The following is a 26,532-nucleotide window of genomic DNA, read 5'->3' as shown; positions in this document are numbered from 1 at the left end:
ATTTTTTCACCGCAGGTGTTTCAGAAACATATTTTAGTGACTGTTTAGCAGTGAAATGAGAGTTTGTGATCAGGCCGCCATGTTGGAAACAGTCGAGGCAACACCAGGCACCGCCCACAGGCCGGACCAGCTCTCATTTTATAGCTAAACTTTGGGGTCATGTACAGCAAAGTGTTTTTTTTCTGTGGCCAGTGTATGTTTTGTAATAATTTGCAGTGGGAGCACTGCATATTCACGCTGTGCTACAAACTCCAGCAGCGTGACGAGGTGCTGAGCACCAAGGGCTGAAAAATGTTTGACACTGTTTAAAAATGCTGCGCTCGTCACTGCCACTTCAGCAGTTTAATCACAGTGGAGGAGGGACAAATACAGTGAAGACAACCCGCCGTCACATGTGCAAGTGCTGAATAACAACATCAATGGAGGAGAAATCTGTTTCAATATTGTATGTATTCAGTGTTTCCCACAGAAGTAGACTCTGCATGTGGCGTTAGCTGGCGACCGTGGGGGCCTTACTTTTTTATTTTTCCTTACCTGTGTGTCGTCATGTATCGGTCTGTGTCCCCCCTCTGTATCTAAGGTTTCTGCTGGTCTGTTAACGTAGCTCAGGCAGAACTCTTTTTTTCCATTAACAGCAGTTTGTGGAGTTTAAGTTTCGAGGTGGATAGCTGAACAGATCAGAGCGATGGATGAGAGGAGCAGATGTTTGTAAGTGAAAGCATACTTTTAGACCCATGTAATGACTGGTTTATGGGCTGTACACATGCCTAGCTTTTTGCTCCCTCAAATCCGTTGTTTTCAATGTAGACGCACGGCAGGCGTGCTCAAACGCCAGAGCGACGCCATCACAACGCCCACAGAGTGCAGCAGCTGCGCCCGGAGATGAACGGAGTTAAATTTTTGGAATGCAGCAGCACGCACTACATGTCCTGTAACCAGGAACAACAATACATGTGGTTCATCTGTTGACACGTATTTTCTCCATAATTGAAAATAATTCCACTTTGCTTATTTATTCCCGAGTAAATAACGTTATCCTCATCGTCTTTCTCTTGGCTCCTTGGCATCTGCCTGCTGCTGTTTGACTGTGACACAGACTTTCAAAATAAAGGCTTTAAGATGGCAATAAGGATCAGTGTTAACACTTTGCATCAATGATACTGGATCATTGATCATTGAATCAATATAGCAATTCAGATCAATGGATCTTTTCACTTCTAGTCACAGTGACCTTGAGCTTTGACCTACGATCACCAAAAACTAATCAGTTCATCGCTGAGTCCAGGTGGACATCTGTGCAGAATTTGAAGAAATTCCTTTGAGGCGTTCTTGAGATATCGTGTTCACAATGATGGACGACTGATGGACAACCCAAAAACATGATGCCGGCGCAGAGGCATAAAAATGCTCTGCTGGGGTGTTGGTGGCTTGGTGGTAGAGCAGGCTCCTCATGTACGAGGCTGTTGCTGCAGCAGCCTGGGTTCAAGTCCAGCCTGTGGCCCTTTGCTGCATGTCATCCCCCCCCCCTTCAAACTTTCCTGTCCTGTCAATTAAAGGCAAATGCCCAACAAAAACATCTTTAAAAAAATAATAATAATAAAAATGTTCTGCTGAGCATGGGACATGACTTTATCAGGCAGCCACATGAAGGACACATGAAAAATGACGGCCCCGGGATACAGTCACGCTTCATCTGATCACACTGACACCGCTGTTAAACTAAAGCACCACATCGTCTAAGTAAGTACAGACTTTCTTTGTTCTATCACTCGTCTCTGTGGCCCTGACGAGTTAATACACTGATGTACTGACACAACATTCAGAGAGTCGGGAGGATAAAGCAGGGGGTCTGTCCATTAAAGCTGATTCCTCCGAACGGTTGAATGGCTGACCAGCTTTGGTTTGATAAATTGTCTCACTACATTTCCCATATTCTCTGTACAGACTGAGAGCTCTTCCCCCTCCGTGACATTTTACAGCCTTGATATACTGTGCTGTTGTGGAGAACACTAAATAATTTGTATTTGAAGATACTTGGAGATCCTAAAAAAAAAACCCCAAAGTCTCCATTCAGAAAGACAGATAACCAAAAAACACAGCGGAAGACATGGGGACTCACAGGGACTCTTTGTACCCACTTATCATGAAGGGACCTTCAGTGCTCGGAGCATAACTCAAAAACAAATGATCCGTTCAGAGAGAGATTCCAGACGACGATAACATGAAGGGCATTCGCTGGACTAACTCTAAGGGCTCATTTGTGAGGCAAATTGTTTCCATTCAAGACGCCTGAGAGAGACTCTGCACAGATTAGAGAGCAGCATGAGGAGGATCGGCGCAGCAGAGCATGATGTGTAACAGTAGCACTAAGCCCAGAGAAGTAGAATGTTTCCTTTGTTTTTCTGCTGCAGTCGGTCCGAGCTGTCTGGTCATCAGTTCAGCTGCGTTCAATAGGATGAATTACAGGTCCTAATTGGGGAGGAGGCCCGTAATGAGAGGGCCCATGAAACACAATGACATCAAGATCAAATGATTAACAATAAGAAAAAAAAGGTTTTTTGGTTTGTACAAAAAGTGTACAATAAAACTAACTTTTCAACAGAAAACTAACTTTCAGTTTCAGACAGAATCAGCACAAAATAAAATCCTTCATCAGAGGAAGAGGAGGACTGATAATCACTGCTGGAGGTGGAGTCTGAGACGGACCGCGAGTATCCATTTTTTAATTACATAAATTACTAATATTACAACTTTTGGTGGCCTATTAGAATAATGAAACCAATTACTTTTTCTTGTGACAAAGATATATAATACAGCTATTTATAATACAGATATTTAACAGTTTCAGTATGGGTGTAGTGTGAGATGGACTGAACTCAAATATTTCAGTTAATGTCAGGAGTTATGGGATTATTTATCAAAACCACCTTGAGTTTAGATTTGAAGTCATTTCAAGGTAGAAATGTGACTTTTACTTTGGAATATTTATACAGTCAAAATGACATATTTTTGTGTCCAGTCAGAGACGTCATCAACTGAAATGTATCAGTCAGTCAGTGTTCCAAATTATTTAAATTTGTTTTCCCAGGAACCCAAACATCAAAGAATAAAGACATTTCCCTCACATTTTAGTGATATTTACTTAAAACACCTCTCTGCTCTGCCGTCTCATCTGCTCTGCAATCTTGTAGCTAAAGGACTGCCCTCATTTCCCGTCATGCCCGTCTGGTGCTGGACTAATGTCTACTTGGTTTGAGTTTTTCTGATGCTCCAGAATGAAAATGTGACTTTTAAGTAGTGTTTATAATGTGTCTGTTCAGAACATAGTGGCTTCTGTTAATAATCATCCTTTTTGTGCAGGTTTATGTTTTTCACCATGAGTCAGGTGACTGTTACGTTTCTGTAGTAAAGGGGTGTGGTCTGGAATACCTGACAATGTCTCCATTAATCAACAATCACATGGTAGTGGTCTACGAAGGTCATGCTGAATAGATTAGGATACATCAGATCCCTTTACTTGTAAATTAATTACATATACTAGACAAAGCAAATTATGTTATGTTATCTACCGTTTTTTTTTCCCCATTAAAGGGTTTTTTTGGGGGGAGTTTTTCCTTATCCGCTGTGAGGGTCCAAAAGACAGAGAGATGTCGTATGCTGTAAAGCCCTGTGAGGCAAATTGTGATTTGTGATATTGGGCTTTATAAATGAAATTGATTGATTGAAACTGATGTTTTAACATACATTGGAGGTTAACAATGCTGATACCATGGTCTCTGTGAATACTCAATTCTGATTGGCTGCAGGGTGTCCATTAAAAGGTGTTATAGGACAGCTAAAAAGATGTTCCGGTCAAACTGCCTGATGACAGGTTCTACATTATTGCGCTGGCTCAACTGCTAGTTTGTAACCATAGCAACAGAGACTCAGAGCAGAAGCAACGGATTACAACGGGCATCATGAGTGATTTTATGGTTTCATTTAATTTATTTGGTGAATTTGATCATTTTGATGAATGGGATGCAGAAGAAGAGAGGATAGAGAATGAAAAGAAAAGGGAGAAACGGCACAAGGAGGTGACACCGGAAGAATTAAATAATTTAGAAGATAAGAAGGATGAGCCCAACACCAAGAAGACAACGAAATGGGCAGTTCATATGCCACTATGATGGACATACCCATGTCACTTTCAAATGTCACTATTAATGTAGCATTTCATTTTAAATAGGAAACAATCGTTAATTTGTTAATGTGTTTATATGATTTAATCTCGACTACTATGCTTATGAATTATTTGTTGCAATTAAAAACGATTTTGACTAGCCTACTATTTGGATGTTGATTATTTGAAACAAATTTTCTTGGGCCTATAAATGAACGCCAATGAATCATGAAAGTAATATCTCATGTTTTTTTTTTTTGCACATCATCCATTGACCACCAGAGTCTGTAACACACAAGCGGTAAGAAAAGCACTGGCTTTCTGAAATAATCATCTTCTGAATAATATCACGTAACGTTTAGCCATCATCTCACTTCCCTTCACTGATCAGAGTCGCTATGCTCTCCACGCTGCGGCCACAGCGGGTTTCCATGGCAACGCCTGTGAACTACAGAAATTAAATAGTCCGCTCAGCTGTGGCTTATGAAAAACTCATGATTTTAACCGTAAAACACATTAAAGCATAAATAATTGATTTAATATTCATTTCTTTGGTAAGTGACCATGGTATAAGCGGGTTAATGCTCTTCGAGGTGTCCATTATCAGGAATGAATGGACTCCGCTTCGCGTCGGACGGTTCATGCCTCCACGTCGTCCATTATTCCTGATAATAGACACCTCGTCGGGCATTAACCCTTACTGATACCAGTGTATTGATAATAGGGCTACTGATGTTTACGTTGGGCTCTAGTCTTTCTGGTATGCACACAGAGACAGATTGGTCTGTGATTATCTTCTGCCTAGAACCAAATCACAGCCGTGCTGACATACAGCACTACTGGGATATTGCTTAAATCTCATCTCACCTGCAGCTGTCTGAGCTCAGACTGTGTGAGAGTGTGTGTGTGTGTGTGTGTGTGGGTGTGTGTCTGAGGTCTGTGTGGGTGTGTGTCTGAGGTCTGTGTGAGGTGCAATCGTCGTCACCTCTCACCTCAACTTCTTATGTTATTAAAATCCAGTTTATGGGTGGGGGATGGTGTGTGCATGATTTTTGTGCGTTCATTTATACATGTGGCTCTATATTTTTCTTCAGCGCACACACAGATCAGGCAGCTGTTGAACTGTGAGGAGATATTCACTGCATCTGACATAAAGTTTATTGGATGAGAATCAGTGTCTCTACCTTTAACAGACGGGGTTTAAATGACAGCTGCAGTAACTGGAGTTGAGTTAATCCTGTTCTAAGTGAGTTAATAACATGCAGGTAAACACAGTGCACTATGGGAGGGGAAGTCTTGGATAAGGTGGTCGCAGTCTGTGCAGGCCGTGGATCTGACAATACGCTGTGTTGGCAGTGTTTTAATCTCCTTCACTGTCACATTATAATTCTTTTTTTAATCATAGAAACAATGTGATTCAGATGTGGGTGGAAAATCTATCTTAAATTTTCATCAGTGGAAAACTCACACAGTCTGAAAGATAAGATAATAAATACAACCACTTGTTTAGAGTCTGACTACGACGCCCCAGCCCACACACAGAGCTGGTGGACATGTTGGAGCAGTGAGGCGGTGATGTTACAGAGGTGCTGTTAGCAGACCAGTGATTTCCTAACACCCCCCTCCTCTGCACAGTGAAGACATGTATGTACATATTTTACCTCAAAACTAAGTTTAGTTTTGTGTTAACAAGAGCACCGCTGTGTTCTGACCTGACGCACTGGCTCTTCTGCTGTGTGTATCTGTGGATGTTTGTGCTTAACATCAGTCAGTGTTGTGTATCTGATATTTAGTTACACAGTCTGAGATGGCTGCCTGTGAGCTGAGGATTGTCTTGGCTTGTTATCGGCTTGAAACACATCATCAGAGTCTTGTTGTGCCCAGTTTATGCTGACGTGGAAGGTTAGTCAAACAGAAGACCGGTGCAGAGGTTACAATAGTTTGTGTGGACGGTGGCACTGAAGGATCAGCCATCTGCTGCCTACATTGTTATGACTATTTATGACTCCATTGTTGGAGCATTTCTCCAACGTTCCCACAGACTGTTGCATCTTACATGGCAAACAAGGAATAGTGATGAACTGATGGTGGCTTTCTGTCTGAACGCAGAGAAAGTGTTTGATCGAGTTGAGAGGGAGGACTTGTTTGTGATTCTTGAGAGTTTTGGTAGTTCATATATTAAGTGGGTGAAGCTGCTATATGAATGTCCAAGAGCATCTGTCCTCCAGTGTTAATTCCGTTGACGAAAACCGTGGCAAAAATTTTTCATCAATGACTCAGTCAGGACGGGAAATACCTCACAGAAACCATGTTGACATTTTCCAGAGCCATCTGGAGAAGAGCTCATCAACATAAATCAGTATTAAACCAGAGGACCATCAGTTTGCCAATGAATAAAAAAAATCTATCATGTGGGAAAATTGGGATAGAGCAGGAATAATTTTAATGGAAGACTTGTATGATGGAAAACATGGCCTCTCCTTTGAACAGCTGGTGTATAAATTTAACATACCCAGGAAAGATTTCTGGACGTTTATCCAAATAAGGAGTTTTATAACAGCAGATAGAAAGACAAATATTAACCCTGTTACTTGTATTTGGGAGTTATGGTGAACAAGTTAAAAGCATGGAGAGGGACATCTAGTTTTATAAAGGGCTCAGAAAACATCAGGGTGTGAGACGTACATGGGAAAAGGATCTCAGAGCATCCATCAGCACGGAAATGTGTGAAAACAGTCCAGTCGTGGTACTCCATCACCATAATATCATATCGTGGGGCCTCTGGTGATTCCCACCCAGAGTGAACATTTAGCAAAAAATTTAAAATGGCTCTGCTGTCTGTTCACAGAACATGTTTTTATTGTCTGTACGGAGGGTTCGTACAGAGTTTGGCAAACGAGCATTTATGTATGCAGCTCCTTTTATGTGGAATCTTCTGCAGAAGGACCTAAAGCTGAACCGATCAGTTCCTCTCTGATGTTTCAAAGCTCTGTTGCAGGATTTCTGTACGCAGTCATCTATATGTTAATGTCAGGGTGTATTTCACTTGGTCTTTGTAATCACATGTAGTATCCCCAGTTTTTGTGGGGGTGTAATCTCATTTTGTGTTTCATATTGATTGCTGTAGAGCTCAATTCAGGTTTCAGTTTAATGTTATTTATAAAGCCCAATATCACCAACCACAATTTACCTCAGAGGCTTTACAGCATACAACATCTCTCTGTCTCTGGACCCTCGCAGCTGATAAGGACTCAAAACTCCCCAAAAACCCCTTTTAATGGAGAAAAAAATGGTAAAAACCTGATGAAGAGCAACTGAGGAGGGGTCTCTCTTCCAGGACGGACAGACGTGCAATTGATATATTTATGGGTATAGTAGGTAAACTCTTATTTTGTGTTTTTGTTCTGTGTTGTCTGTCTGTGTCTCATGTTGCTGTCTGGGTCAGGACACTCCTGACGAACAGATCTCTAATCTCGAGCTTTTTCTGGGTCAGTAAATGAAATAAAAAATTCATATGAAGATTCCATGAAATGAGCACTTGAACTTCTTGAAAAAGCGACTTCTTAGAAAACAGTGTTTACTCAGTGTTGACCTGCTTTATGCTGCACTCAAGGTAACTGAAAAGAACAACCAATGAACATTAGTAATTCAGTGTGATCCATGACCAATAGCCCAACACTGTTGATCAACAAACTCTGCACTTTAAGGGTTCAAACCGAATTATGTTGGTTTCAGAGGGACTGAATCTCAAGGAGAACGTGTGGAAGAGGAGAGGTGGGCAAGCATCATCTATCAGAATCAGATCATTTATATCATATACCCTCTATAATGTGTGTCTTGTCTTGTCAGATTCACTCGCAGAGAAAATGGACCAGATGCCAAAACTACCACTACAGATCAGGAGCCAGCCGCGTCCTATCTGAACAGCCTAGTTTCTCAACGAAAGTGCCGAAAGGAAGCCGGCAGCTCTCACCAGCACTTCATGGCACAATGTCCAGTATCGAGAGAAAAAATAAGAGCGAGACTGCATCACCTCTGCAGCTTATTCAACTTACATTTTGTTGCTATTAGAAAACAAAGTACTGAAAAAAGGTACTGTTGGATCACAGTGGAAATAAGCCTGTGGCTCTTTCTTGTGTAGTTTAATCCTCAACAGTTGTAGATGTATCTGATGACTATCTTAATGTGAAGCAGTTTTATGTGTTTTAAGACTGTCAAATAAATAAGTCCATCTACGGGTACCAGTATCAAATTCCGAGTCTGGTGCCAGTTCAAATGTGAACTGTACCCAACCCTGATGACTTTACACTTAAACTGAACCATTGGACAGTTTTAACACAGTGACAGTCAGTTCAGTTTGTGACTGTGTGAACTGTATATGAAGTTATTTCAAGCCGTAACAAACATACGTCTCCTTGACTCAGTAAATGTACACTTACAGCTTCAGTATGGATGGGATGCACAGCAAACAGCAATGCCGCCACCAGGCTGGAGGTCTTATCCAGAAACAATCTGCACACCCGCAGGAAGAGCACACACACGACGCCGTGTAAAACCACGTTGAGCAGATGGTAGGAGGCTGCGCTCAGCTCGCTGAAGAGGTAGTTCAGTCTGAAGGTGAGTACAGTCAGGGGTCTGTAGGATTTATGGCTCCGCTCCTGCAGTCCGACACACAAGACAACACAAGTTAAAATAAATGTGTCCGTCACAAAGAAGCAGATTTTCTAGTCTGACAAAGGTCAACATCAAACAAAACACTTTTTAAAACACAAATGTGAAATAGGATTAAAACTGTTGAAACTACAGTTGATGAGGACATTGTTAAGAGGTCAAGGTTCAGTGCTTACTTTGATATTTTCAGGGTGGTGACTGCAGAAGGTATAAAAATTAAGCCATATCGGGAGGTGCTCTGACAGAGTAGTGCTCCCACGCAGATGGTTAACATTTGACTCACAGTAAATTCTGTCAGTCAGAGGCCAGCTGAGACATTAAAGGCTGACAAATGTTAAATTCCTTTAAAGTTAAAATGGACTTCACTGACCTAAATGAAACAGCTAATAACCCACCTCTTAAACTAAACAAAATATTGAGACCTGCCAGTTCAGCTTTTATCAAAGAGCAAACTAACAGTCAGCCTGTACTGATAAACCACGGCGGTGTGTTACGGACTCACCTCTGCCATGGGTGTTCCCCAGAAGTCATTGAGGAACAGGTTGCGGAGAGGTGTGACGGGCCGCAGGTCCTTGTTGTCGAGGATTGCCGAGACATCATCAAACACAAAGCCGCACGACAGACTGTTCCAGTAACATCCCACCACCAGTCCAGTCAAAAGTAAAATCTCCTTCCATGACACAACAGCCATGGCTGACCAGAGCCGTCATTGATCACTGTACAGGAAAACGAAAAGGCTTGAGTCTCTGCTCAATGTTCAGATCACAAAACCACATCATCATGTTAAATGCTGCTTTCTTCTGAACTCTTATTCACATTATTCCAGGATATTTTGGCTCACTCTGAAGTTGTTGAGCTTGCATGATAAATGGAGGTGTTGGGAACATTTCTTAAAAATGAGGTCAGTATTTACCCTCAAGGTCAGACTACTGTCAGTGTATGTACCAAAATATATTTAAAATCATCCATTATTTTCACTATTGACTCATCTCTTATAACTGGCTGTGTCAAGTCCTTGCTGTTTTGTGTGTAGAGCTGCCAGGCAGGGAGAAAGAGATCAGTGTCATGAAAAGTTTCTTAGTATAACAAAATGTTTTTCATGTTTTTACAAGTTATTTTCATGTCATATTTTATCTCATAAGAATATGAAAAAATATCTATTGAAAACCAGAAACAACTTGTTAGAACGAGAAACATTTCAGTATAACATAAAAACATCTTGTAAAAATGTGAAATATTTCATGTTATAACATTTTTTTTTACATTGACAAGATGTTTTCATGTTATACAAAGAAAAGTATCTTGTTATAAAATGAAACATCTTGTAAACGTGAAGAAATCTTGTTATAACGATAAATTAAATACATCTTGTCATAACAAGGAAAATGTCATGTCATATCTTTACAGCAGCTTGTAAAAATGATCCTCTTATAACAAAAAAAAGATCCGTCTTGAATGTATTTGTGTGAACAGAAACAAGCAGCAGTGATAAGACTGTCTCCTGTGGTGTTTAACACAGTGTGATCTGACACAGTGCTGCTAACAGTGACTCTGTCAGAGAGGAAGTCTGATCAGTTAAAAAGATCTCTGACATAATGAGTGGAGACTTGTAGGTGCTTCGCTAAGGTGTTAAACAAGGACCTGGCAGATAGTTAAACTCTGGGTGGGGATGCTGGCCCACATGCTGAGGGATCAAACAGTGAAGCTACCGGCACAGCTGGCTGCAAAAAAGCAAGAGCAATGGACCCTAACAGCAACATAAAATCAGTGCTAGCTGACGTTACCCTCTTTAAACATCTATCTAATACCAGACATTGGTTAATAGAATATAATCAACATTGTTGCCGCTCGATCGCGGTGATATTAAAGTATAAAACACCCCAACTATGTTCTAATCATTTCAGACTGGCTTCTGCAACATAACGTTAGCTAACGATAAAGCTAATTTAGCCGCTAATGCTAACTGGGTTGATAGCAGTCTTTCAGATGGAAAAGGTGGACGCAGACGTGTTTATACGTCTTTGTTGGTTTTCCTACCTACCGTGTCTATAAGAGGGGCAGGCGGTGACTGCAGAGGTGATATCACAAACTAGGAATGGTCAACATTTGGACACATACGGAGTAAACAATCCAGAAAGCGGCATTCCACTGTGAAAGCTAACGGCAACACAGCGTCACTATCACTTCCGGTTCAGAGGTTACCGCGCAAGTTGAATGTTAGTAGAGCTGCACTCGGCGCTAATGCGACCAATTTAAGTTATTAACGCGACTTTTAAGTACTTGGCAGTCAGGTTTTATCCGTCACGTCTCTACAGTTTGGTAAAGTTCCCTTCAAGGCTCCACTCTCGCCTTTACTAGCTGTATTTCCTTGTGAACTTTGCGTTAGCTTCATTAGCTAACTGAGTAACCGCTGGTGTTGTCAGTGGTAACCTAGCAGCCTGAGCATCACATCATGGAAACTTCAGGCTGGCTGTTTACTGTCATTTTAACTCACCTGCTGTCTGTATTCTCCATCTGCCATGTTCAGCTGATCTTAGTGAGCGATGTTGAATAAAAACAGGCATCTTGGTTTAACAGTTTAACTCATAATCTCAGCGTGTAGGTAGCTAATTCATGAAAATAGGTGCTAGGTCTCCGAGTTTCTTGCAGCAGTTTGTGGAGTAACGGCTACTTAACGTTACCTTAACGTAATCACAAATCAAAATTGATTTCAGTGAAGCGTTTTTGCGGTAAAAGGAGGCTAATTTTAGGAGCACAGCGATGTTTAGCTTTCTAACCACAGTGAGCTAGCTAACCAGCTAACATTAGCACAGTTATCACAGTCTGTTGGTTTCTTGGTTAAATCTTTACCAACACACTGAGACCAAGATGCCTGCTGCTCTGGACTGGGACAAAGTGACCAGGATCGACCCAGCGAGTCTCCTTGAATATGAAAAAGACCAAGTGGACGAGGTCTTCAGCATGTTCGTTTTGGTAACTGTCAACTCTTCACATCAGTAATAATGACAGCTCAGATTTCTGCTCCAACCAACAACCCTTCTCTGGTTTCACAGTACAGTCTGAGTACAGTGGTGCAGTGGGGATTATCTGTGGCTACCTGCACAAAGAGAGATTAATGTGACTGTCCTGCTGATCTCAGATTATTGTTAAGGATATTACAGCTCCTTAGGGACTGTACTTGTAAAAGGAGGGGGTGGATGGGGTGCAGTGGTGTTGTGAGGTCTGGGTGTCTGAAGCTTCAGCCCCAACTCTTTTATGAATAGCCCCAGAGCGAAACATACTGTATATATGTTTAAAACAAAAAAAGAATAGGCCAAATAATAAAAAAGCACTACATCTAATCATTTGTGATTTGGTTCATGCATTAAAACCCTCAATACTAAATTATCATTGATATAAAAAGCAAGTTTTGGGTCCGTGTCATTTAAGCAGCTCATTTTGTGCAAGAGAGAGGCAGAGTGCATCTTTATATGTGGTGCAGTGGTTAGTACTGTCGCGTCACAGTGAGAGGGTTGAGAGTTCAAACCTGCCGGCCTGCTGTGTGAAATATCCGTGTTCTCCCCGTGTCAGTGTGGGTTTTCCCCCAGGAGTGCAGAGGCATGTATTACAAAGCAGGATTTGGACTAAGCGAGTTAACTTCAGGATTAACGCTAGGTTGTCAGTACTGCGAAGCTGGTTTACTTTTTACCAGGATAAATCATTTTGTTAACTTATGCTGAACAGTGAATCTACTCCCGAGCAGGTTTAACTTCACAGCCTATCAACATCCTGACATCTGGCCAATCAGATCACTGGGAAAAAAGCAAAAACAACATGATATGAACAAAAGTCCAGAGTGACAGGTAAAAAAGAGTAGTGTATTTTTATATATTTTTATAGGTCAGCAGAATCAGTTCATTGTCCCGGGCTTTCTTTTTCCTCTGTTTTTTTTTTTTTTTTTTTTTTTAAAAACAGAGACTCTAACAAACAGAGAGAACATTTACAACACTGAATGCATGAATTTTAGCTGTATTTTAACTTATACAAAGTTTGTTGTATCCCTGGAGTGATATCTGATAGTGTGGTTAGAGAAAAAGATAGTCCACACAGGATAAACAGTTATAGATACTGAATGAATATTTTTATGCCTCTGCACCGGTGATAGCCATGACCAGAGGCATTATTTGACTCAGCGATGAACTGATTAGTTTTTGGTGGTCAAAGGTCAAGGTCTCTGTGACCTCATCTGTCTCATGCTCTCTATTCAATATCTCAAGAATACCGAAAGGGATTTTTCTTTTCTTCAGATTTGGCACAAATGTTCACTTGGATTTAATGATGAACTGATTAGAATGTTGTCATTGAAGGTCAAAGGTCAGCTTGACTGTGACATCATCATGTTATAACGTCATATCTCAGGAACAGAAGGGGAGACATTTGGTCAGATGACTCTAATCTTGAAACTGTGCTGATCGTATAGGTCTTCTGTGTGTGAAGCATCCATATTTTCACTGACATGGATGGAGACTGTAATAGAAACTTGACTGGTGGGCGGAGTCATGCAACCATGGGACAGTAATTTTAGTTATATGTATCTTTTTTATTGTTATTATTGATATTTGTTTTGTCGTGTCACCTCTGTCACTGTTTGGTCCAGGTTCTTGTGCTGTATTAGAATATTGTTATAAGTTGAAATGATGATGCATTCACTGTCTTTCACTCTGAATCATGTTCTCCATGCAGACAGAAGAATGGGAGGTGAAGGATAGAGCTCCAGAGAACATCATTAAAGTCCTCAGAGTGTTTCAGACCCTGCTGAAGGTGTGTAGTGTTATATCTGCTGCATTTTAATCCCTCCCACACACATCTATTAACAACCCCTCTAACAGCATGTATATTGTATTTCAATAAGCAAGAATATTTAGTCCCTATTTACTAACGTTAACTCACATTATTTACCATGATGCTGTTTTATGGGCCTGAAATACTGCAGCTAAATTTAGGTGTCACATTTTAGCCATGATTGTCTTCTTTCCTTCTGCTTTATAGATTAAGGATCGCGAGGTTTCTATTGCTGATCAATTTGTCGAAGCAATTGGTGTGAAGTATGCTAAAACTGGTCAGTGCACAGATGAAGTCGGTAGGCAAAATGTTACACAAGTTTTGCTAACAAAGAGCAGAGTTCACATTGTTTATGTCCTCTCCTCTGTAGAAAAGGAGCTCCTCGCCAAGTTGTCGAGGCTGGAACAAGAGCACAAGGTAGCGTGTTTCAGCATCTGTCCATGTATTTATCTATAAACTGAATGTCTGCATACTTTCATACTGTATGTCACATATTTTATTGAGCTACTGAGGGTTTTTCAGTCCCTGTCTGTACCATTATAAATGTGAAAAAATACATTAATGTGTTGAGCTGTAAGTCATCCTTCGTGGAGTTTCACTTCCTGCAACAGTGCCAGTTAATTCAGCCTATCATATCGTGTCATTATGGCTACAAAGGGATTGGTCGTGGTGACTACTGAATGACAGCCCTTAAGAAGATTACAGCTAATTCCCTGCACGCTCACAGCCTCTTCTTCTAGTTCCAACCTATTATTTTAATTTTCTAAAGGTTTCTAAAGTTTTTATGTTACCAGAATTTTCACTCCCTCAGTGTGTCATGTAAAGAGAAAGGTAACCTTGTTTTAGGACTTGTTAAAGTTAGTGTGTGCACATATCAGTGTTTATGAACAGATGGAGGTGATGGGACACTAAGAGGTTGTTGGTGGGGGTTGTTTGTGTGTTTGTTTGTCTCGTTTCCGGTCCACACGGTTCAGCACTCCGGCACAGGGCCAGACAGCCGCTTTCTGAGAGATGAGGTTCAGCAGCTCGAGACCCAGCTGGAGCTGAAGGAGAGAGAGTTGACCCAGTTAAAGAAAGAAATGGGCAAAGAAAAGAAAACCAGCGAGGAGGTACGAGCACGTCACCCATAATTCACACACATAACATCAGACTGTGGATTCAGTGTTCAGTCCTCGGATGACCTGCAGATATTATCTGGTTAGTTAGATCGGTACAGTGTCAAACATTAGTCAGGTGTGCTGGTGTGTCATTTTTAAGAACATGCAGTCAGAGATAATTATTTTTGTCCCTTGATGTTATTCATGGAAAGAGATGGTGTCAGTTGGTTTTAGTGAACTGCACATATTTATATTTTTAATATACTAAAGTGATATATATTTGTTCTAACAGAATTTTTAACTAAAAAAAAAAGTTACATTTAGCTGTTCATTACATCAGGGCTTAAAATACGATGTACATGACTTTCAAAATTACATGCACCAATTTTTTTTTTGATTTATTTTTTATACCTCTGAGCTGGCGATGGACACAGATGGCTTTATGATTTTGGTACTCGAAGGTCAAGGTCACCATGACCTCGGGGGTCTCATTCATGTAAATGGGATATATTAAAAAAACACTTGAGGGAATTTTTTCAAATTTGGCACAAACGTTCCCTCAGACTCAATAATGAACTGATTAGATTTTGGTGGTCGAAGGTCAAGCTCAGTGTGACTTTGCATTTGTCTTATTCTCAAGAACGCAGTATCTCAAGAACACTGTGGGGGAATTTCTTTAAATCTGACACAAACGTCCACTTGAACTGAAGAATCAACTTTGATGGTCAAAGGTCAGAGGTTACTGTGACCTTTCAAAACATGTTTTTGGTCATAACTCAAGAATTCATAAACTAATTATGACAAAACTTCACACAGATGTCAGTTGTGTGAGTGTTACAGCAATGTGTGAATGTTGGCAGCTGTGCCAAGTTACATGCACAGGTGCATGTAGAGCTGAGCATTCGATTTTATTTATTTATTTATTTATAACATTTTAAAAAATAATGATAAAATTAAGTAGCATTTATTGTAGAAAGAAATCTCTACAAAACAGAGACAAACAATAAATCATGAACAGAGTCACAATGAGAAACTTAAATTAACATTTCATGTCCTAAAAGGAGCAGGAAGAAGCAACATGTTTGTCAAGCCCCTCCCCCAATCCCAAACTATACTAATCCAGCACTAATCAAACTATTATAGAAATTTGCTCTCCTCACCATCAATCAATCACACCTTTACACTACTGCACCTTTAATACCCTATAACCAATATTACCCTGTGTATAAAACAAATTTGAAAATTCAAACGTGCAAAGCTCAAATTGTACGCACACTAACGCTCAAACCAACGTGGTATTTCGAGCCCTGGAAGCAAGGTTATAATTGCTAAGTGCAAATGTATCATATGATTGTTGTACATCTGGTGTGGTTAAATTCACACTGTGTTTCAGCATCTCGTGCTCTCTGTTTGTTCTCCCAGTTGATTGTGCGAGCAGAGGAGGCCGAGGATGAGGTCAAGAAGCTGAAAAGAGAGGTACGTGGCTGCTGGCGCTACATCACACGGACCATTGAGATCTTTTCCTTCATTGCTTCATCCTCACACTTCATGTCTTCATACTTAATTTAAAACGTGTGTAGTCATGTGCTCTGCCATCGTTTGCTTTTCTCTAAATTCATCTTCTTTTTTCATCTCTCTCTGTTTCACTGGCAAAGATAAAAAAACTTAAGAAGAAGGTAAGAAATAGAGGTAGTGAAGTAAAATCAGCTTTCGGTTATTTAAGTAGGAGTTTGATTCTGTAGATATAGAAAGGTGAAAATGAGCCAGTATATCGAGGACACATTTTATAGCTCTATCTACAGATGATCACTGCTGCACAGTTGTCTCATGTTGCCACAGCTCCAAGAGAAATCCAAAGACTGAGAGTTACCCCGCTGATATCATCCAATAGGTGTTAACTTTAGTAGAAATAGAAACAGACTCTGCGATGGAGATAGCTGTGGTTGAAGGTGTTAAGTTGTCAGGTTGTCTGTCCGTCCGTCCGTCCATCCATCTAATTCTCCTGAACACGATATATCAAAAACACCATGAGGGAATTTTTCAAATTTGGCACAAACGTCCACTTTAAATCAAGGATGAACTGATTAGATTTTGGTAGTCAAAGGTCAAGGTCACTGTGACCTCAGCTGTCTCATTCGTTTGAATGGGATATATTAAAAAACACCTTGAGGAATTTTTTTCAAATTTGGCACAAACGCCTCAGACTCAAGGATGAATTGACTAGATTTTGGTGATCAGAGGTCAAGGTCACTGTGACCTCGTATCCATCTCATTCTCGTGAACACGTAACTCAAGAACACCAAAGGAATTTCTTCAAATTTGGCACAAATGCTCAGTTGGACTCAAGAATTAACTGATTAGAACTTGGTGGTCAAAGGTTACTGTGACCTCATGAAACATGTTTTTGGCCATTACTCAAGAATTCACATGCTAATTATGACAACATGTCATGAAAAAAAGTCAAACAGCATGAAATGATGATATTTTATATCACAAAGGTCAAAGGGGAAAATGAAGAATTTATTTACGGCACACAGGAAGTGCATCAACAACTGTGCAACCAAAACAAGACGAGGATAGCTCTTTTGTTTTCCTCAGTAGCTATCCTCAGTTCCCAAAGAGTATTAGTGTAAGGTCTTTGCAGTTACTGTTGGCCAACAGTAGAACATCTGATGATAACTATGGAAACTCTACGTGGCAAAATAAAAAGAGTTCAGTTGTGAGACTCGGATGAAAAACGGAAAGTGATCCGATTGTTGTTGCAACAGCAGCTCAATGGTTCAGTTCCAAACACAAGACAAATCCATTGTTTAATATCAAATGAGGTGTCTTAGATTAGCGTGTGACCACAGAGCATTGGACCCTCGGCTTTTCATGACACTAATTCTGTCCTTCCTGTTCCACGACAGAACGAGCAGCTCCAGCAGGATGTGGATTTCTACCGCGGAGAGCTGGAAAAGAAAGAGCCGGCCCCATCCAAAGATGAGAACGCTGAGATCCAGAAGAAGCTCACCCTGACTAACAGACAGCTCTACCAATACATGGAAGACGTTCAGGTACACCAATTATTTATTATACTGTGTGGGGAGTGAGGCAACAGCCCATCATCTGGAAAACCTGGCAACAACACCAAACTTTAGTCTCTGAGAAATAATGAACTACCAAGGGCCTAAGCATAAGAAAACACTGTGTACTGCAGAAAACATTCAAGATCAGTGTTTCAAATAATAACTTAACTTTTTACCAATTATTTTTATGGCTTTCATCGGTTTTTATTACCTGCTTTTTGCACCGCAGCTGTGCAGCATGTAGGCAGGGGGTGTACTGAAACCTGGTGTTTAATGAGCCCTGATTAAACACACATCCTATTTATAAGCCCCGGTGTTTCAAGTTCTGCTTTTTGTATTGAAGAGATTAGAAAAATAGATTTTCCTTTTGTTTCAGCTACATTAATCTCTATAAAATGATATCTACATATGTCTGCAGAATTTATAGCCAACGGCGCAGAATTTAGGTATCAGAAGTGTTCTGGTTTCCATAAGTCGTCTGAATCATGTTGCAGCTGCAGGTAAACAGTCTGTGTGGAGAGCATAAGAGGCAGAAAGCATCGACTGAAATGTATTGTCAGAAACCATCAGATAGTGTCTGACGATGATTATCGTTTTTATTATATTTATTTATCTGCATCCATATGCAGATATCTGTTTTAGCCAAAATCAGTGGCACACAAAGAGGAAGTCTTGGCCCAGATATCTGCTGGCTTCAACGGATCCCCCGAAATGTTTGTAGCTACTCCTGAAGGTTTATCATCGTCAGAGCGATAGCTGATGGGTTCGACACTGAGGCTACATAAACATTATCTTTCACCTTCTCTCCATCCAACTTCATTTCTTACTTGTTTTATCGTGTATGATGCATCTGTGATAATACCAATCCAGAAAAGAAATCTTTATTAGAGCTTGTCACACACACACACACACACACACACACACACACAGATCCTGTTTTAGTGACAATTAGGGAGGGAACTAGAAGCTCAAAAGTCTGATAACACTTTACTATAGTGGATTCTGGTTCTGCTCGCTGCCTCAAGTGCAACAGGATGTTTACTACATCTCTCGTTGCTCCTTCCACATCAGGTGTGTTATGTGTGTCAGCAGCTCAGAGTCCACAATAACTTAAACTAAATAATACAAACATGGGTTAATGATTAAAACTAACCATCAGCCTGCTGGTTGTTTAGCTCTAATATGGGTGCATTCCTAATTTTCCTCCAGTACATATAAGAAAATAAAGCAGTATTAATTCTGTTCTTAATTTTTAAGAAGCAATAAAAAAAAAGAGTCAATAAGAGTAACGTTAATGTACTGGATTGATATGCAGTGTCACTAAGAGTCATAGAACCGTTAAAATCTCAACAATACCCATCCCCAGTATCACGTGAAGCTATGTGTTCACATCGAAGATAATTATATTATTTTGTGTCCACCAGCGAGCGGAGGATGAAATCGTCCACCTGAAGACGCAGAACGAGCAGATGCAGAAAAGTCTGGAGGAGTCAGTGAGGGAGATGGAGAAGATGACGGACGAGTACAGCAAGATGAAGATCATTGTCCAGCAGACGGACTCCATCATGGATCAGCTGAGGAAAGAAAGGGATCACGCCAAGCTGCAGGTAAACAACATCATCAGTGAATTGTTTATTTATTTATTCTGTTCTCAGATTTAATCTGTGTGTGGTGTGTGAGGTACATGTTCATAAGTTACCTGACACCACTTATTTATTATCAAACACACCGCAGTGTTGAAGGCATTATGGGATGTGTGTTTGATTTGCAGGTCAGAGAGTTAGCAGATAAGATTCATAGCATGACTGAAGAGGACGACCCGATAATGGCGGCAGTCAACTCCAAAGTGGAGGAGTGGAAGGTGAGTTAATCTGATGTCTCTCAGCAAGCTGCCTCTTTTTTCCTTTGAGCCAGGTGCACTGAAAAGATGTTCATTGTGATTAAGGAGGAGAGAAGAAATGTAAGAAGTAACTCAGGGAGTAAATGGAGTTTAAAATGCTTTTAAGCCTCAGAAACCATTTGATGAAGTCAGCAACATTCTGAAAGTCTGGACTTAATTCCTGCTCCACATGAAGTCCCTGTTGAGCAGCAGTACTCTCTGAAGGCCAGTGTTTCATGCATTCATTCCTGTGACAAATGACTCTGCAGTCGTCACAGACTCCAGCTCCGATCAGCTCTAATTGGCAGTAATCCAAATATGACACCCAGGTAGACGCACTAGTTTTCTCCCATTTTCTGACACAATGCAGTGACGTGTCACCACAACATACTGTCCATCTCTGTCCAAGCAGCACTTAAATATCGTTCAAAATTAGTCGACACAAAGAGAGACTGAAAGAGTAACAGATTTAAATCGGAATCACCACCCCGTGGTTGTATGACTCCGTCCACCAGTCCAGTGTCTCTGACAGTCTCCATCCATGTCAGTGAAAACATGGATGCTTCACACACAGAAGGTCTATACAGTCAGCACAGTTTCAAGATTAGAGTCACCGATTCAGTATCTGACCAAATGTCTCCCCTTCTGTTCCTGAGATATGACGTTAAAACATGATGATGTCACAGTCATTAAGAGGTGATCGGAGCACAAATAGAAACGTGTATTACAGACTTCCTTGATTTAATTCCCTCATGTAATTGTACACATCACTATGCTTCCTTATCTCCAGCTCTGAGTTCAGCTGTTTGTTGATCTGCTCTGTGCTGACATGATCTTTTCCTCCCACACAGAGAGTGCTCTCTGGGAAGGACGAAGACATTTTGGTGTACCAGCAGATGATCCGGGATCTGAGGGAAAAGCTGCGCTCGGCCCAGCTGGACTTGGACAAAAGCAATATTCTTGCCTTGCAGCAGGTCTGTCTCAGAACAGGAGATGGCGTAATCTCTTTTTAATGTGGTCACATTTTAAAGCAACAAAACATTTGTTGATAATAAAAAGAAATGTACTATCATTTTTTTTTTAACAAAGATTGATAGTTATTCTGTGTCTATCCAAATGTTATGTAACATATTTCACAACATCATCACAGTAAGAGGTTATACTTTAATATATCACAGTGTATTATAGCTGCAGGACATGAAGATGCTCAAACTTTAAACATAAATATAAGTTAGTTCTTCCAGATCCTGCACACTTGATTAAGCAAGATGAAAGTCCTGATTATAGTGCAGAAGGTCATTGTGTGTCCTTCGGAGCAGGGGAATCTGAACTCTAAGTGTTTTGTCATTTCCTGTATTGGCTGTCACTTTTCCTGCTTTCTGCTTCCTCTCACTGCTTCGACATGCTTTACCAACCTGTCCTCCCTTCCATCTGTCTGTCGCTGCTCTGGGACAGGTCATATATGATCTCTGCAGTGTAAGTTTCACCTGTCCTGTGTCCTGTGTGTCTCTCAGCCTCAGCCTCCCCTTTTCTTTCATTTCATAAACTCCCTTAATGATGAAGTCGCTGGTGGTTCAGTGTGGTGCAGCTGTGTCAGTCTTACACAAGAGTCGTTCTGATTTGAAATTTTTGGTGAATGTTTTAAAGGCCGTCCAAGAGAGAGACAATCAAATCAAGATCCTGAGTGAGCAGGTGGAGCACTACACAGTTGACATGGAGAAGCACACCCAGCTCATCGAGGAGCTGAAGACGTCCACAAAGAAAGACAGAGGTGAGTCCGTCACTGCTGGAGACAAACTTAAGGTCACACAGTGTTCAGTCAGAGATGACTCAGTATTTGTTGTCCGACTGCTACAACACTCTTTCATCAGCCTTTATTCTTTCAGTCATGGATGACTGGCGTAATAACAGAGAGTAGGGATGGGCATTTTAGGTAATTTACATATTTGAGTACTCACATTAAATTATTTAATAGGATTCAAACACCCAAGTGGGTAGGGGATAGTGTTAAGCTTACCTTTCTACACTGTACAGACTGTAGACATTAGCTGTGATCACACAGAAAGTGTGTAATCAATCTAAGGTTTATTTATTTATTGTATTTATCCCCCAGTAATCAGTGTGTAGTTGCTGCCATGTTGAGGCAGAGGGTGCTGTCTGTAGCTCTGGTTGAGGGTGAGAGGCCGTCAGCAGATAAACAGAGATCTGTGTGGGTACATGAGACCCTAAAAAAGAGGCTGGATCATGGGGAGTACCACCAGTTGGTCCAGGAGCTTCTCCTCCATCATGGACATTTCCAGGCAGATTTTAGGATGACTCGGGCAGTTTGACAACCTGCTGTCTATCATCAGGCCGTATAGCTCTGGGTATCCAGCAACCACTACCACCAGCTTCTCCTCCATTGTTTACCAACTGTAAACTTGTTGTGACAACCACAGAAGCCCCGCCTCTCAAATCATTCCATTGGACAATGGGGAAAAAGATGACGAAAGAAGAGATGAGGTGGGGCTGTTGTCCGCTTTGAGTGAAAGTTTTTTTTGTTTCGGCAAAAACCCGAGGCGCATAGCAACACAAACAGCGAGCAAAAAGCTTCATTCTAATAAAACCCTATTTCAAAAAGCCTCCTCCAGCTGCTGAAATACTTTCAGTGTGATCAGGGCCTTAATGTTACAAACCTCTCACTGCGCATTCATTTTGTCAGTATACTTCCAAACATCACTCTTATGCCTGGTTTCTGTTCTGCCTGTAACGTTAGATGAAAACGTTTAACTTTATCTGCGGCTGCACAGATCTCTCATTTTTATGTCTCTGCACCAGCAATAGCCGTAGCTGCAGGCATTATGTCACATGGCAGACAAAATACCAGTGAAGCTCAATCTCAGCCCTCAGCTAAATTAAGGACAACCCCAGTTCCAAAAACAGGCTGGGTTGCTGTGTAAAACATAGATAAAAACAAAGTGCAGTAGTTTGCTGTCCTGTCTGACCTACATTCAACTGAATACAGCACAAACACGTTCTAATAAAGTTAAGAAAGACGCATGTTTACCTCTGTGTGACATCATCACCTTCTCTTTTAAAAAACACTCAGTCAGTGTTTGGGAACTGAGGACCTCAGTGTCTGACCTCACTCTCTCGACCCTTCATCATGTTCCACACATGTTCAGTGGGAGACAGGTGTGGACTGCAGGCAGATCAGTCTGGTACCTGCACTCTGTCACTACGAAGCCACGCTGTTGGAACACGTCACAATGTGTCTCATTGTCTCGCTGGAATAAGACTCGACATCCCTGAAAAAGAAGTTGTCTGGATGGCAGCGTCCATCTCAGATGAGCTCGGGCTCAGAGAAGTCACTGTCATCGACAGTCAGTGTTGGTTTTCAGTGTTGTCCCTCACGTGCAGAGATTCCTTCAGGTTCTGTGAATCTTGTGATGATATTATGGGCTGTAGAGGGTGCAATAGGCCGTTTTTCCTGCTCGTGAACAGCTCGATGTCTCTTTCATTTCTAATCATGATACATTAATCTGTTCCCAGTTCACCTGTTTACCTGCTGAATGTTCAAAACAGGTGTTTTTCACAACTTTCCCAGTCTTTTGTTGCCCCTGTCCCAACTTTTTTGGAAGGTGTTGGAGGCATCAAAGTCAGAATCAGTGTGTATTTACAACAAAAAAACAAAACCAACAACAATTTATCAGTTTGAAGATTAAATATCTTTGTACTGTATTCAACTGAATATTGGTCAAAAATGATTCACAAATCATTGCATACTGTTTTAATTTAAGTTTTACACTGCATCCCAACTTCTTTGGAAGCAGAATTTTATAAACAACAACAGACTCTTATATCAAACTTCTGTGGCTGTTAAACACCGGTAGTTATTTATGAAGTAAATTGGCAAGTAAATTCTGATACCCTGCCCTCACCAGCTGGTCGCCTTTGTCTGTAGCTGAAGAAATAATTTCCTTTTCTCGTCCAAGGCCTGCCGTCATCTGTCCAGCAGAGGAAGATGGAGGAGCTGAAGTCCAAGCTGGAGGCTGCAGAGATGCGAGTGTCAGAAGCAGCGCAGGCGGTAAAACTGGCAGAAGCTCACGCTGAAGAAAAAGACAAAGCACTCATTGAGGCTTCAAACCGCTTGAGCCAGTATGAGTCTGTAAGTCCACAAACACCCCTCCCTCCCAGTTTGGTTTATTTCAAAGAATTTTCATTCCAAATCGAATTAATTGAGACGTCAGTTCCCAGAAGCAGTTTTTATTTTTTTCCTTGTCTATCATGGCTTTTAATAGACATCAGAATGCCTGTATGACTCTGGTGTGATCCACATGGTTTTTGGGTCCACAAACTGAGCGTTTGTCTTCCAGCTTGTCTAATCACATCTTGATTTCCCTAAAAGCTTTAGAGTTGGAAGAGGAGCCAGGAAAAAGACATGCTTTCTGATGGTCGAGTAACGATAGCTCTGTTTGTGTGTTACAGGGCACTTACGGCCTTGAAGCAGCCATTGTGGAAATCAAAGAGTGTAAAAATCAAATTAGAGTGAGAGACCTTGAGGCAGAGGCCATGACCAAAGAGATCAACCAGCTCGAGATGAGAATCAATGACCTCATGGACGAAAACGAAGATTTCCGTGAAAAACTGGGTCAGTTCTTTTTAAAATCATGTTATTCCCACATCTCAATGTACTCAGACACTGACCTGATCTGACCTGGTGAAATGAAATTCATTTTACTTTTATTTATTTTGTTCTTTTTCATGATTCAAGGTCTGGAACCAAAGCAGGAAGTGGATCTGACAGAGTTCAGGCGAGCCAAAGAGCTCAGACAGCGCCAGTACAAAGCAGAAAACCAAGTCCTCACCAAAGAGGTAGAGTTACAGATGTTATAACCTCTGGTTTTATAACGTTCTCTGAGCACTTCTGACCTCACTGTGTGATTTCCTGCTCAGATCGAACGGCTTGAGGAAGAACGACTGGAGCTGAAGCAACAAATCAGACGCTTGGTGAAGGAAAGAGGTGAAGGAAAAAGTCATGCAATTAAATAACTCCAGTTACTGTATTAACATCCTTCTGCCATGTTTTTTATGCCTACGCATCAGCGACAGCCGCGGCTGAAGGCATTTTGTTTTTGGGTTGTCCATCTGTCCATCCGTCCTGCTCTTGTGCACACAATATCTCAAGATGGCCTTTAGGAAATGTCTTCAAATTTGGCACAAACGTTTACTTGGACTCAGCGATGAATTGGTTAGATGCTGGTGGTCAAAGGTCACTGTGACCTCATCTGTCTCATTCTTGTTAACACGATATCTCAACACCATGAGGGAGTTTTTTCAAATTTGGCACAAACATTCACTTTGACACACTGATTTGATTTTGGGTGGTCAAAGGCCAAATGTCAAGGTCACTGAGACCTTGCATCTGTCTCATTCTTGTAAAAACGCAACTCTAGAACACCTTGAGGGAGTTTGGCACAAATGTCCACTTGGACTAAATGATAAATTGATATGAATTTTGTGCCCAAAGATAATATTGGGCGATATGGCAAAAAATATCTTCATGATAATGTTCCCTATGGAAATGTGAGTGTGAATGTTTGTCAATCTCTGTGTGTCAGCCCTGTGATGGTCTGGTACAGAGTGTTTACACCGGCTTAAGATAACAAATCAAAACTTTTGCTCAGGTTTGGTTCGGGTTCGGCCCACTTGACATGCTGCTGTGTTGTGCTATGGCCTATTCAAGTGCTTATTATTGATGTGACAACGCCTGAACGCAACACAGGCTCTGCTCCAATTGAGTGTGTGTTGTGCTGCTGTGCATGCGGTGTGTTTGACTGTGTATAACAGCAGCCTTTTGATGGTCATTTACACACTGTCCATGTGTGATCACACTCTAGTCTGGCGACCTGTCCAGGGTGAACCCTGCCTCTCGCCGAATGTCAGCTGCAGTCTTGCACTTCTTGAACCCGTCTTTCTTCATGGTGCTCGTGGGCATCATGTCTTTGGTCATGAAGTATGACACTGCAGCAGAGGAAGAGGACTCTACTGATTGGTGTTTTGGTGTAGCCTCGCTAGCTCTGCCCACGGCAGCAGAAGTGCTCGGTTGTTAAACACTTGTCGGTGGACTTTCTGCAGTTTTCATGCTCTCAGTGTAGTCGCTGTGACGCCACCTTTTCAGGCAATGGAAAAGATCTGTTGTGTCTGTCGTCACCTTTCAAGCAGGCAAACCACCTCAAATTATTGATGTTGTGTAACTTTTTTATGCACAGTTTCGTCCATTTTTGAAGATGACGCGAGCTCTTCTTCAGCTTCTCTTCCACTCATTTCCCCCTCTTTCTGTCATGTCCACGCTGCTTTCACTTCCTCCTCACCTCAGCACAAACTTTGCAGTAAAACACTGCAGATTGACTGACAGCTGTCTGTTAACTTCTGCTGTTTGGATCTAGGTCTGTCCATATCCAGTAAAAAGGACTTTAGTTTAACATCGTCATCAACATGCATTTTATTGCGATCCAGTTTTGAAATTGTTTCATCACCCAGCCCCAGTTGAAGGTCACTGTGACCTGAAAAAACATGTTTTTGGCCATAACTCAAGAATTCTTACGCTAATTATGACAAAACTTGACACAAATGTCTAACAGGATAAAATAATGAAGATCAAAAGGTCAAAGGTCAGCTTGACTGTGACATCATCATGTTTTAACGTCATATCTCAGGAACAGAAGGGGAGACATTTGGTCAGATACTGAATTGGTGACTCTAATCTTGAAACTGTGCTGACTGTATAGATCTTCTGTGTGTGAAGCATCCATGTTTTCACTGACATGGATGGAGACTGTCAGAGACACTGGA

General features: G+C 41.2%; 2 protein-coding genes and 1 long non-coding RNA gene across 4 annotated transcripts in view; 2 read left to right on the top strand and 1 right to left on the bottom strand.

Annotated features, from left to right (window-relative positions):
• The window catches only part of LOC125886772 (uncharacterized), a 65,527-nt gene extending 56,977 nt beyond the window's left edge, over nucleotides 1–8,550 (top strand). The window contains exon 3 of the long non-coding RNA XR_007449092.1: nucleotides 8,012–8,550. This is a non-coding gene — a long non-coding RNA (uncharacterized LOC125886772). The remainder of the gene's footprint in view (nucleotides 1–8,011) is intronic.
• Nucleotides 1–11,015, bottom strand: part of tmtc3 (transmembrane O-mannosyltransferase targeting cadherins 3) — a 47,900-nt gene extending 36,885 nt beyond the window's left edge. For both annotated transcript variants that reach the window (XM_049573030.1, XM_049573031.1), the window contains exons 1-3: nucleotides 10,875–11,015; nucleotides 9,336–9,549; nucleotides 8,602–8,820 (exon numbers count right to left, since the gene is read on the bottom strand). In XM_049573030.1, the coding sequence (XP_049428987.1) occupies nucleotides 8,602–8,820; nucleotides 9,336–9,524 (408 nt within the window). In that variant the 5' untranslated portion in view covers nucleotides 9,525–9,549; nucleotides 10,875–11,015. The remainder of the gene's footprint in view (nucleotides 1–8,601; nucleotides 8,821–9,335; nucleotides 9,550–10,874) is intronic.
• Nucleotides 11,016–11,041: 26 nt separating this feature from the next.
• Nucleotides 11,042–26,532, top strand: part of cep290 (centrosomal protein 290) — a 60,350-nt gene continuing 44,859 nt past the window's right edge. Inside the window, exons 1-15 of the mRNA XM_049573024.1 lie at nucleotides 11,042–11,806; nucleotides 13,556–13,633; nucleotides 13,862–13,931; nucleotides 14,025–14,071; nucleotides 14,629–14,763; nucleotides 16,174–16,227; nucleotides 17,661–17,807; nucleotides 19,244–19,426; nucleotides 19,591–19,680; nucleotides 20,550–20,672; nucleotides 21,346–21,469; nucleotides 23,673–23,845; nucleotides 24,166–24,328; nucleotides 24,452–24,552; nucleotides 24,634–24,700. Coding sequence (XP_049428981.1) covers nucleotides 11,702–11,806; nucleotides 13,556–13,633; nucleotides 13,862–13,931; nucleotides 14,025–14,071; nucleotides 14,629–14,763; nucleotides 16,174–16,227; nucleotides 17,661–17,807; nucleotides 19,244–19,426; nucleotides 19,591–19,680; nucleotides 20,550–20,672; nucleotides 21,346–21,469; nucleotides 23,673–23,845; nucleotides 24,166–24,328; nucleotides 24,452–24,552; nucleotides 24,634–24,700 — 1,660 coding nt within the window. The 5' untranslated portion in view covers nucleotides 11,042–11,701. The remainder of the gene's footprint in view (nucleotides 11,807–13,555; nucleotides 13,634–13,861; nucleotides 13,932–14,024; nucleotides 14,072–14,628; nucleotides 14,764–16,173; nucleotides 16,228–17,660; nucleotides 17,808–19,243; nucleotides 19,427–19,590; nucleotides 19,681–20,549; nucleotides 20,673–21,345; nucleotides 21,470–23,672; nucleotides 23,846–24,165; nucleotides 24,329–24,451; nucleotides 24,553–24,633; nucleotides 24,701–26,532) is intronic.

This window comes from Epinephelus fuscoguttatus, linkage group LG4 (assembly GCF_011397635.1).
Source record: "Epinephelus fuscoguttatus linkage group LG4, E.fuscoguttatus.final_Chr_v1".
NCBI classification, from domain to species: domain Eukaryota; kingdom Metazoa; phylum Chordata; class Actinopteri; order Perciformes; family Serranidae; genus Epinephelus; species Epinephelus fuscoguttatus.
The sequence above is the reverse complement of the archived record's forward strand: the minus strand, read 5'-3'. Positions and strand labels throughout refer to the sequence as shown.